Source organism: Amblyraja radiata, chromosome 18, assembly GCF_010909765.2.
Source record: "Amblyraja radiata isolate CabotCenter1 chromosome 18, sAmbRad1.1.pri, whole genome shotgun sequence".
NCBI lineage: Eukaryota > Metazoa > Chordata > Chondrichthyes > Rajiformes > Rajidae > Amblyraja > Amblyraja radiata.
In genome coordinates this window covers 47,265,966-47,279,291 of record NC_045973.1, presented here as the reverse complement: position 1 = coordinate 47,279,291, position 13,326 = coordinate 47,265,966, and the positions used below count along the sequence as shown (strand labels likewise).

At 46.0% G+C, this 13,326-nt stretch overlaps 1 protein-coding gene across 2 annotated transcripts in view; it reads right to left on the bottom strand.

Moving 5' to 3' along the window:
* stab1 (stabilin 1) overlaps window positions 1-13,326 on the bottom strand; it is a 245,543-nt gene that overhangs the window by 123,409 nt on the left and 108,808 nt on the right. For both annotated transcript variants that reach the window (XM_033037289.1, XM_033037290.1), the window contains exons 24-25: window positions 5,591-5,684; window positions 2,899-3,057 (exon numbers count right to left, since the gene is read on the bottom strand). In XM_033037289.1, the coding sequence (XP_032893180.1) occupies window positions 2,899-3,057; window positions 5,591-5,684 (253 nt within the window). The remainder of the gene's footprint in view (window positions 1-2,898; window positions 3,058-5,590; window positions 5,685-13,326) is intronic.

Genomic DNA, 13,326 nt, shown 5'->3' with positions numbered 1-13,326 from the left:
TATTCCATGACACATGTCCATTGACACCCAAGATCTCCATGATGGTGCAATTGGCGCGCTAATTAATCTATAAATAATCTTCCATACCCCGCAACACTGCTCTCTCTCCCCATCCCCCCCACTCGCAACAAGGGCAAAGTCCCCCTAGTCCTCACCTTTCACCACACTAGCCGTCACATACAACAAGTAATCCTCCGTCAGTTTCGCCACCCCCACCACTCGCCAAATCTTCCCATCTCCCCCCATCTGCTTTCCGCAAAGACCGCTCCCTCCGTAACTCCCTTGTCAATTCTTCCCTTCCCCCCCGCACCACCCCCTCCCCGGGCACTTTCCGTTGCAACCGCAAGAGATGCCACACTTGTCGCTTTACCTCCCCCCTCGACTCCATTCAAGGACCCAAGCAGTGGTTCCAGGTGTGACAGAGGTTCACCTGCATCTCCTCCCAACCTCATCTATTGCATCCATTGCTCTAGATGTCAGCTGATCTACATCGGTGAGACCAAGCATAGGCTTGGCGATCATTTCACCGAACACCTCCGCTCGGTCCGCATTAACCAACCTGACTCACGGTGGCGCAGCACTTCAACTCCCCCTTCCATTCCAAATCCGACCTCTCTGTCCTGGGCCTCCTCCATGGTCAGAGTGAGCACCACCGGAAATTGGAGGAGCAGCACCTCATAGTCTGGGCAGTCTGCACCCTAGCGGCATAAACATTGAATTCTCCAATTTCCGGTAACCCTTGCTGTCTCCTCACCTCCTCAGCTCTCCCTCAGCCCTCTGGTTCCTCCTCTTCCTTTTTCCTTTCTTCTCCCCGCACCCCCCCCCCCCCCCCCCCACCCCACCCTCCATCAGTCTGATGAAGGGTTTCGGCCCGAAACGTTGTCCATTTCCTTCGCTCCATAGATGCTGCTGCACCCGCTAAGTTTTCCAGCATTTTTGTCTACCTAATCTAACAACCAAATTGTCTTTGGAATGATGAAGGAAACTGGAGCAACTGGGGTGGACACACAGAGTCACAAGGAGAAGGTTTAAACACCACACAGACAGCTCTGAGGATCAAAATCAAAGCTGAGATATTAGAGCTGTGAGGCAGCTGCACTACCTGGAGCACCACTCAGACGCCATTGAACAAAAGGAGGATAAAATGCCAGAATATATCCAAGCACCTTGAGGGTAATAGGGAAAGAAATAGCAGAAGCCACATATACAATACAATACGATACGATACAACTTTATTTATCCCAGGAGGGAAATTGATCAAAATTAAACATATGGCCACCTTGACTTTAAACTAACCTGCTCACTTTGAGTGGGTTGGTTTAAAGGGAACATGTCTTTCACATTTAGAAGCCAAACATTTACATGCAAAAAGTAGTGAGTGAAATTCTTGACCTCCAGTGGTGGACAAAGCTCCCATCGCTTGGCTGGGTCAGTGTAAAATTGCACACTTTATGTAACTGCAGCCTGGGGTGAAACGTGATTTTGTGGCTTAATGTTCAGAGATATGGACTATCAGCCCAAAACCAGACCTCTGGTGGTTTTCCACAAGGTTTAGTTTAGTTTAGTTTAGAGATACAGGGAGACCCACACAGTCCACGCTGATCAGCGATCTCCATACACTAGCACTATCCTACACACCAGAGACAATTCACTATTTTTACCCAAGCCAATTAACCTCCAAACCTATATGTCTTTGGGGTATGGAAAGAAACCGGGGCACCCAGAGAAAACCCACACGGCCACAGGGAGAACGCACATAAGGTCATAAGTGATAGGAGCAAAATTAGGCCATTCAGCCCATCAAGTCTACTCTGCCATTTAATCATGGCTGATCTATCTCTCCGAACACCATTCCTGCCATCTCCCCACAACCTCTGGCACCTGTACTAATCACAAATCTATTTATCTCTGCTTTAAATATATCCATTGACTTGGCCTCCACAGCCTTCTGTAGCAAATAATTCCACAGATTCACCATCCTCTGACTAAAGAAATTCCTCATCTCCTCCCTAAAAGAATGTCCTTTAATTCTGAAGCTATGATCACTAGTCCTAGACTCTCCCATTAGTGGAAACATCCTCTCCACATCCACTCTATCCAAGCCTTTCGCTATTCTATATGTTTCAATGAGGTCGCCCCTCACTTTTCTAAACTCCAGTGAGTACAGGCAAAGTGCTGTCAAATGCTCATCATATGTTAACCCACTCATTCCTGGAATCATTCTTGTAAACATTCTTGGGATCATTCTTGTACAAACTCCAATCAGACAGTACCCGTAGAGAGGATCGAACCCGGATCTCTGGCACTGTAAGGCAGCAACTCTACTGATGTGCTACGGTGCAGCCCCAGGCTGTTGTGGCTGGCCTGCACACGTCATCTTTACTTGTGCTGAAGAAATGGACCCCCCCCCCCCCATCCATGAAGCCACATGGCATCATACACTGACACCAGCAATCTCCAACCCTGGCTCCAAATGTTTTTCAGCCAGAGAGTTGTGCATCTGTGGAATTCTCTGCCACAGAAGGCAGTGGAGGCCAATTCACTGGATGTTTATATATAGAGTTTTCAGGCTAACGGAATCAAGGGATGTGGGGAGAAAGCAGGGACGGAGTAATGATTTTGGATGATCAGCCATAATCATATTGAATGGCGGCACTGGCTCAAAGGGTCGAATGGCATACACCTGCACCTATTTTCTCTGTTTCTATGTTTTATCTGATCTCTGTAACCCTGGGCGGGGTAACCCGAGGCTCTGTTCCCCCATTCATTCATACATATTTCACTGTCCTCTACAGATGCAAATACTTTGACCTTCACTAGCATCCAATACAATGTTTTGATCAGACTATCCATCTCACGCCTATTGCAAAACAAGGGGGAAGCTTAACAAAGTGGTACCTGTCCGGGACCAATATATTGACAGTCAGCATTTTCGTCACATCCTCCTCGTGAGCTCAATAAGCATTCATTTATTTCAATGCAGTCTCGCCCATCGCCAGTCCATCCAGTGTTACATAGGCAGGTCACATTCCCAGGACCTAGATTAAAACATTCTGCCTGTAATTTAAAAAAAAACACTTGTAAAGGATGCTGAACAATTCCTTTGGCTAACACGGTAACCCTTCTTTATGTTCAGTTAGATTATCAGTTTCTGATGTCAGCTGAAGGAACTCCAGGGATTACAGAGCCTCACCACAATTGTCAGGAGCTGTTAACGTTAGTTTTAAATCTGGAGCATTTACTCCATTTGTAGATGGCAGAACAGATTGCTATCAAATAGCCCAGAACTTAATAGAAATAACAAAGTTCAAAGCATGCACACATTGGGCCAACGTAACCACAACAGTCTCAATTTGCACCACATGCCAAGCTAAATATTATGTAAAAAGGAGATTACAAAAGAAATCCCAACTTTTGTTTTCAAAATACTGTGCTTCATTTTGGTGCTACAAATATAGAAGGAATATCATGTTCCAAATAGTCCGAATAATGAAAGAAAGTACAAATAGTCTGGTTCTATGGAGATTGCTTGTAAAAATATTTGTTTTTGTACAAATCCTGTCAAAATTTGGGGAGATATGGGAAGAGTATTGATGTGTGCACACGTGTAGATGGCTGATGTGATGAGAAGTTCAGGGAGATTTAAGGATTTGAATTAACCATTAAACTTTTGGGTACAGTAAACCTTCGTTACGACGGGCCACGTAGGGTGGAGGCGTTGTGTCCATTATTGCCGATTATCCGCTATAACGGAGTGATGGGGTAAAGTTGAACCCAAGGTCAGGAGGGAAGAACCTTGGCATTGGGGGTTTAAACAAATGGGAATTGACAGGCCAGGGAGCTGCAGAGCCCCCGGCCCTACACTGGGCGCTAGGAACGGGCCCAGTACTCACACTGCCTTCAACCTGCACGCTCTCTCCGCCCCCGCAACCAGAAGCTCCCGCCACATGCCGCCAGCTGTCTGGGTACCTGGCGGAAGTGGGAGGGGGGGGGGTGGGACAGTACACCAGGAGTCTCGGTCCGCTACAACCAAAATCCATAGATAGAGGTCCATTATTGCGAGGGTTTACCGTATCGCCTCACTATGTAACTCGAGTCTGAAGAAAGGTTCTCATCTGAAGTCTATTCCTTTTTGCCATAGATGTTGCCTGACCCGCTGAGTAACTCCAGCATTTTGTTTCAATCTTATGTAACTGGCCCCTCCCCACCAAAACCCATGATCCCCAAACGACTCCCAGATCCATCCAATGTTTTGAACTTCTGATTCCTTGATCCTTCTAGTACCCCAAATGATCCACTCATCTGATTCCCAGCAATCATTACCGTACTCTGGCACGGCACCGATCCCCTGCCAACTGGGCACCAACAGCTCCAATCCGGGGGGGGGCTGCCGAGAACAAAGGAGGACCATTGCGGACTATAATGAATACTTTGAAACTTCGTCGGCACCCTATAGGTGGCGACACTCGTCAAGAATGTTTATTGTCAACTCAGCTTCTATCTTTAACCCGGCTCAAATGCCCTTATCACCAATTTCTTTGTATCCAATTACAACTTGACCAAACCATCCCCAAACACACCCTGTCCCTCACTGGGGTTCATTCCACATCCACACGACCATCAATATCTCCTGAACCCCAACATTGCGAAATACTATCCCTCACTTGCAAGTAGGCCACTGACTAAATGTTAATGACTGTAATTAGTATAGATGGTTGGGATGATGTGATGGGCCAAAGGGTCTGTTTCTATGTTCTGTGACTCAATAACTCCATAACTTTGACTCTTTTCATACCTGCCCCCTTACCTCCGCAGCAGATTCGTTTTTAGTCCCAAACGTCGCTTAATGATTCTTGCCTCACCTTAGAAACATAGACAATAGGTGCAGGAGTAGGCCATTCGGCCCTTCGAGCCTGCACCGCCATTCAATATGATCATGGATGATCATCCAACTCAGTATCCTGTACCTACCTTCTCTCCATACCCCCTGATCCCTTTAGCCACAAGGGCCACATCTAACTCCCTCTTAAATATAGCCAATGAACTGGCCTCAACTACCTTCTGTGGCAGAGAATTCCACAGATTCACCACACTCTGTGTGAAAAATGTTTTTCTCATCTCGGTCCTAAAAGATTTCCCCCTTATCCTTAAACTGTGACCCCTTGTCCTGGACTTCCCCAACATCGGGACCAATCTTCCTGCTTCTAGCCTGTCCACCCCCTTAAGAATTTTGTACGTTTCTATAAGATTCCCCCTCAATCTTCTAAATTCTAGCGAGTACAAGCCGAGTCTATCCAGTCTTTCTTCATATGAAAGTTCTGACATCCCAGGAATCAGTCTGGTCAACCTTCTCTGTACTCCCTCTATGGCAAGAATGTCTTTCCCCAAATTAGGAGACCAAAACTGTACGCAATACTCCAGGTGTGGTCTCACCTGTACAACTGAAGTAGAACCTCCCTGCTCCTATACTCAAATCCACCTTATCTCTGCATCCTGTACCCTTTGTTGACACCTTGAGAATGCCTCATAACTACAAGCTGGTGGATCTAATATTGGATTAGACAAACAACAGAATGGTGGTCTTGCTCACATTCTCAGCACATCCTCCACGATAAGGAGTTTTACAAAGATCCTCAACTTGACAGGAAATTCCATCACCTTTATATCCATTCTTACATCGACATCTAGGGAGAAGGCAAAAAGATTACATTTATAGCTTATTTGAAACAAATTATCTTGGATTTCCCAGGATATTGGATCCACTCTTTCAAAGAAAGCACGCCCTTTCCTCCTGGGGATTGCTACCTGCATGGACATGTGGCTCAAATGTACTGCAGATTTAATGTGTACGAAGGAACTGCAGATGCTGGTTTACACTGGGGATAGACACAAAATGCTGGTGTAACTTAGTGGGACAGGCAGCAACTCTGGAGAGAAGGAATGGGTGATGTTTCAATAGACAATAGACAAGAGGCGCAGGAGTAGGCCATTCGGTCCTTCGAGCCAGCACCGCCATTCACTGCGATCATGGCCGATCATCCACATTCAATACCCTATTCCTGCCTTCTCACCATATTCCCTGACTCCGCTATCTTTACGAGCTCTATCTAACTCTCTCTTGAAAGCATCCAGAGAATTGACCCCCACCGCCTTCTGAGGCAGAGAATCCCACAGATTTACCACTTTCTGGGTGAAAAAGTTTTTCCTCATCTCTGTTCTAAATGGTCTACCCCTTATTCATAAACTGTGGCCCCTGGTTCTGGACTCCCCCAACATCGGGAACATGTTTCCTGCCTCTAGCGTGTCTAAACCCTTAATAATCTTATATGTTTCAATAAAATCCCCTCTCATCCTTCTAAATTCCAGAATATACAAGCCCAGCCGCTCCATTCTATCAACATATGACAGTCCCGCCATCCCAGGAATTAATCTCGTGAACCTTCTTCAGAACCAGTCTCGGCCCGAAACGTCACCCATTCCTTCTCTCCAGAGATGCTGCCTGCCCCGCTGAGTTACTGCAGATTTAAACAGTGGGATGTATTTTACCCTCATTCTCTGCAGTCAACCAGATCAATGGATCAATGGCTGATCAGGCAGGAACACTTGCAGGGTGAGGTCACTGCTGAGCTCAGAGCAGGGTTCATGGGGATGAAGAGTACACTTGTTGTGGGATATGTTGCTGGCTCTGGTGGGGCGGGTTGCGTGATGGATGGAGAAATGGTGATCAACAGTGGCCCTCATCACTTGGTGGGAAGTCCTCAGGAGTACAGGCATGGCCTGATTGGTCAATTGCAGTGACCCTAATTATGAAATTAGGGGTAGTGTTAAATCCAAGGAAGAGGCATATAAATTGGCCAGAGGAAGCAGCAAACAGGAGGACTGGGAGAAATTTAGAATTCAACAGAGGAGGACAAAGGGGTTAATTGAGAGGTAAAATAGAGCATGAAAGAAAGCTTGCGGGGAATATAAAAACTGACTGTAAAAGCTTCTTTAGATATGTGAAGAGGAAAAGATTAGTGATGACAAATGTAGGTTCCTCACAGAAACAGGTGCATTTATAATGGGGAAACAAGGAAATGGTAGACCAGTTAAACAAGTACTTTGGTTCTGTCTTCCAGAAATACTAGGGGACCGAGGATCTAGCATGACTGAGGAACTGAAGGAAATTCACATTAGTCGTGAAATGGTGTTGGGTAAACTGTTGGGACTGAAGGCAGATAAATCCCCAGGGCCTGATGGTCTGCATCCCAGAGTAAAGGTGATGGCCCCAGAAATCGTGGATGCATTGGTGATCATTTTCCAATGTTCTATAGATTCTGGATCCATTCCTGTGGATTGGAGGGTAGCTAATGTAACCCCACATTTTAAAGAGAGGAGGGAGAGAGAAAACACAGGTTAGCCTGACATTGGTAATGGGGAAGATGCCTGAGTCGATTATTAAAGATGTTATAGCAGCACATTTGGAAAGCAGTGACAGGATCGGTCTAGGTCAACATGGATTTACCAAGGGGAAATCATGCTTGACTATCTGTGTATCTGGGCTTTCAAAAAGCCTTTGACAAGGTCCCACGCAAGTGATTAGTGTGCAAAATTAGAGCACATGGTATTGGGGGTAGGGTATTGACATATATAGAGAACTGGTTGGCAGACTGGAAGCAAAGAGTAGGAATCAACAGGTCCTTTTCAGAATGGCAGGCAGTGACTAATGGGGTGCTGCAAGGCTCGGTGCTGGGACCCCAGTTATTTACAATATATATTAACGATTTAGACGAGGGAATTAAATGTAACATCTGCAAGTTTGCAGATGACACAAAGCTGGGTGGCAGTGTGAACTGCGAGGAGGATGTTATGAGGCTGCAGGGTGACTTGGATAGGTTGGGTGAGTGGGCAGATGCATGGCAGATGCAGTATAAAGTGGATAAATGTGAGGTTATTCACTTTGGTGGCAAGAACAAGAAGGCAGATTAGGAAAAGGGGAGATGCAATGAGACCTAGGTGTCTTTGTACATCAGTCACTGAAAGTAAGCATGCAGGTACAGCAGGCAGTGAAGAAAGCTAATGGCATGTTGGCCTTCATAACGAGAGGATTTGAGTATAGGAGCAGGGAGGTCCTACTGCAGTTGTACAGGGCCCTAGTGAGACCGCACCTGGAGTATTGTGTGCAGTTTTGGTCTCCTAATTTGAAGAAGGACATTCTTGCTATTGAGGGAGTGCAGCATAGATTCACCAGGTTAAATCCCAGGATGGCGGGACTGACATATGATGAAAGAATGGACTGACTGGGCTTACAGTATATTTACTGGAATTTCGAAGGATGAGAGGGAATCTTATAGAAACATATAAAATTCTTAAGGGATTGGACAGGCTAGATGCAGGAAAAATGTTCCCGATGTTGGGTGAGTCCAGAACCAGGGGTCACTGTTTAAGAATAAGGGGTGGGCCATTTAGGACTGAGATGAAGAAAAACTTTTTCAGCCAGAGATTTATGAATCTGTGGAATTCTCTGCCACAGAAGGCAGAGGCCAATTCACTGGATGTATTCATGAGAGAGTTAGATATAGCTCTTGGGGCTAATGGAAAGAAGGGATATGGGGAGAAAACAGGAACAGGGATGATCAGCCATGATCATATTGAATGGCAGTGCCTGCTCGAAGGGCCGAATGGCCTAATTCTGCACCTATTTTCCATGTTTCTATGAGCTAGTGAGGAGCAAACAGTTGACAGAGAGTTTCACTAATAGAAGGGCTTTACTGGTAAGCACACTGGATCTGGAGGTGATAGTTTTGCTTTGCCTATAAATAGCACTACTGGTAATGTTTAGGCAAACAATCCACTCAATCAATCAATCAATCAACCTTCATTGTCATCTTGCAAGCAACAGTTGTACAGTGCAAAATGAAAAGACGTTTCCCAGGAAATAGCGGAGCATCGCACATGAAATTTAAAACATTTCACACATAATACTAAAAACAATCCAGTCCCTGATGGAACAGTATCTTTTCGCACCGGTCAGGTTTGCTATCCACAGAAAACTGACCAAATGTGTTAAAAATAGAATCACTTATAAATTGAATGCATGCAGCCTTATCCACACAGTTAAATGCCCAATTCCACCTCTTCAGAGCATACTGGAACCATTAACAAAGGAATGTGTAAACTTGACACAAGGTGTGTACATGTTTCAGATCATTAGCTTTTTAACCTCTCACCTGAACCAGCACATCTCATTGGGAGTTAAAATGTCCCCCAATAGGTTTAAAGAGTGAGAATCTCGAACATGTCAACAAGGGCAGATTAGTATGGATGTAAAGATAATAATCCTTCTGGATATGATTGTGAAACACATATTTCCAGTAATAGAGATCTTGCATTATATCCAATTCACACCATCTTCCAGTGAAATTTAGCCGTGGATATTTAGTTCACCACGTTTATGCTGCAAACTATGACCGCTAGTTTGGCTTCCTCTTTAATGGCATTGACTGCTAAGGAAGTCAGACAATTGGAACCTTAATGGCTGTTTCTCTGAAATGGCCACTGAAAGGACGCGAGTGCGTGAGGGAAAATTTCCAAATCCGCATAAAGCAAAAACCATGGAGTGGGAGAAGCAGCGAGGGAGAAGTGGTAATAGACCGTATAGAGACCTTGATGGACTGGCTGAATATGATGAAGAAATATGACAAAAGGAAGCGCAAATTCACTCATTTTGTGGAAAGTATAAGGGGAGAAAAAGTAGGTGCCATTGCACTGTTCCAAAGAGTCTGCAGGAATAGAGAGACTCAAGTGTACCTGTGTATCAACCCTTGAGGGCTCATTGAGAGAATGGATAATAAACCACACACGTCTGGAGTCAAGAGTGTTTAATTGTCATGTGTACCGACAACGGAACAATGATATTCTTACTTGCAGCGGCATAACAATCCTGGGATTCATAAAAGCAGCAGAAAAGCAGGCAAGTTTCATTGAGCCTGGGCAAAATGCAAGTGAGGTCACAATGGAGGTCACAATACAAAGACAATTTCCAAGAATGGCTGTGTGGATGAGAGACTTCTGCTCGAAGGTTAGGGTGGAGAGATGGGACCATTCTCCATGTAGGACGAGGATAGTGTGTACAAGATCAAAACGGGTTTGGATACAGTAAATAGGAGACGCCATTACCATTGGCAGATGGGTAAAGGTCCAGAGGCACGCACATGAAGCTTGGGGCAAAATATACCAGTGGGATGTCTCTGAGAGTAGTCGTGCTTTGGAACCCACTGTCTGTTGTAGTTCCAATCCATTGGAACTGTGGAACTTTGCTTATATTTTCTCCCCATTCCGCCAGCCAATCGATGTATTTTTACAGTCAATTGCTGCTCTCCTCCGTTTCTCCCACTCCATGGATTCAAATTTATGCACATTTGGACATTTTGCCTGACATGCCCATGCCCCTCTCAATGCCCATTTTTGAGAAACATCCGATAGCAACAGAAATAGTGTTCTATTTAAGTGACGCCAGTTGGCCAGTTTCCTCTGCGGTCAATGCCATTAAAGAAGGTGTTCAGCTTGCAGCCACAGATTGTAGGGTAGACTCAGTGAACTAAATGTGCACTGAAAAGTGAGTCATTTGTAGGACTATTGAGAAACAGTAATGAAATGTGAATGACAATTACTTTACTTGAACCCTGCACACATCTGAAGAACCAGCTGACTTCATCTTGCTGCACAACAAAACTATAGTTCTATACATTCAAAAAATAGAAAATAACAAAGGGCATTCAAATTAACTCAATTATTTGAAAATTATAGTAAATACCCTGTAATTTATCTTCCTCACAGCCAGTGAAATTTATGGAGTGATTAAAATTCCAGCAAGGAAGCTCCACTGGGAAATTATGGAGGTTCATGCTCCATCATCAGCATGCATGGACCCACAGGTTTGCTAATATTTTCCCTGGGATCCCAAACTTTCATACAGTTACAAAGGGAAGAGTCCGCTACTGGTGTGGAATTGACAAGTTTTTTTTTTTAAAAGCAAGAATTTCAATCCATTGCCTGGTGTTCACTTCGATATCCCATCGCTCCGCTCTGCTACCCCTCTACCTCATTCGTAACAAGGACAGAGTTCCCCTTGTCCTCACCTTCCAAACCATCAGCCGTCGTATACAGCATATAATCATCCAACATTTTCGCAACCTCAAACGGGATCACACTACTAGCCACATCTTCCCATCTCCACCCCTTTCAGCTTTCTGCAGAGACCGTTCTCTCCGCAGCTCCCTGGTCAACTCGTCCCTTCTCACCCAAACCACGCCCTCCCCAGGTACTTTCCCCTGCAACCACAAGAGATGCAAGCAGTCTTTCCAGGTGAGGCAGAGGTTCACTTGCACCTCCTCCAACCTCATCTACTGTATCCACTGTTCCAGGTGTCAGCTCCTGTATATCGGCGAGACCAAGCACAGGCTTGGCGATCGTTTCGCTGAACACCTCCGCTCAGTTCGCCTAAACCTATCTGATCTCCCAGTTGCTCAGCACTTTAACCCTCTCCCATTCCCAATCTGACCTTTCTGTCCTGGGCCTCCTCCATTATCAGAGTGAGGTACAATGCAAATTGGAGGAACAGCACCTCATATTTTGCTTGGGTAGCTTACACCCAGCGGTATGAACATTGACTTCTCTAACTTCAAATAGCCCTTGCTTTCCCTCTCTCTCCATCCCCTCCCCCTTCCCAGTTCTCCCACCAGTCTTACTGTCTCCGACTACATTCTATCTCTGTCCCGCCCACTCCCCTGACATCAGTCTGAAGAAGGGCCTCGATCCGAAACGTCACCCATTCCTTCTCGCCAGAGATGCTGCCTGTCCTGCTGAGTTACTCCAGCATTTTGTGTCTACCTTCAATTTAAACCAGAATCTGCAGTTCTTTCCGACACAGGTTTCAGGCGCATGCCGTGAGTGATTACTCAAGGCAGTCAGTCGGTTTTAAAAAACATTCTTAAACCGCGCATGCACAGATTGTTCTCTCCGTAAAAATATAAAATAAATATAATTAACAATTCAATTTGCCCAAGGCTTCTAAATCTCCTTCATTTTTTAATTACTGAATGGGTGGGGGATGGAGGATGAAGGCAGGTGGAGTGATGGTGGGAAAAGCGGGAGCTCACCAAAATAAGTTGAATCAGTTGTCATCTTATTGAATGACAATACTAATTCAAGGGATCAATTGGAGGGAGAGTTCCTTTCACAGCGTGTGCAGAGTTTGTGCCAGGGGTTAAAGATGTGGGGAAGGCAGGAGTGTTGAGAAGGAGGGGGTCGAAGATCATGTCAGTAACTCACTCACCGCTGCTGCAGCGCTCCAGGCACAGACAGCAGAACTGGCCGCCACTTCCGGGGAGGGAAGCAGCTCGGGTGACTGCGAGCGGCCGCCGGGACCGGACAGCAGAACCGGCTGCCACTTCAGCACCTTCTGCCAGCCCGTTCACCTCTGGCAGTGCTCTCCAACTGAACACCTCTCACCTGCCACTCGCCGGCTTCGCTCATGTCAGCCGCTTCCCGCAAATCCCTAAATTCCGACAGCTGAGTAACCTCAATTGGTCCCTTGAGCGCGCTGTTGGAATTTAAGGATTTACGGGAAGCAGCTGACATGAGTGAGGCTGGCGAGCGGCAGGAGAGAGGTTTTCAGACGGAGAGCACTACCAGAGGTGAGCGGGGGCCGGCAGAAAGGGCTGTCCAGTCCCGGCGGCCACTCGCAGCCACTCGAGCTAATTCATTCCCCAGCCACAATGCGGTGGCTCCGTGCCCGGAACGTCGCAAATGGGTTACTGGCCCCGATCCTCTCCTTCACAACGCTCCTGCCCTCCCCGCAACTTTACCCCAGGCCAGACTCCCCAAACACTGTGAAAGGAGCTCCCCCCACCCCGGGAAATACGGTATTTAAAAACATAAAGCACCAAGAAATGTACTTACCACATTATTGGTACACGAACTCCATTCTTCTTTCTTTGTGTCCTAAGATACTCTTAAAATAATGACAATCCATATTTGAAAAGCAGCGCTGACGGCAGGTGGGCTGCACAGACCTTTGCGTGTTACAAGTACTGCGGTTGAAAGGCACGGAGAATTATGCCTACCTAAGAGATCGATCTCTTAGTTAGGCATAATTCTCCCATGCCTTTACTATTTATATTTAATAATTACCATTTCATAATTTTAGTCAGGGTAGGCAGTGCCTCCCTTGCCCACCCTGGCGGCACGTGCCTGACAGGTTTGCAGGTTAATTGGCTTGGCATAATTGTAAATTGTCCCGAGTGTGTTTAGGATAGAGTTAGTGTGCTGGGAATCACTGGTCGG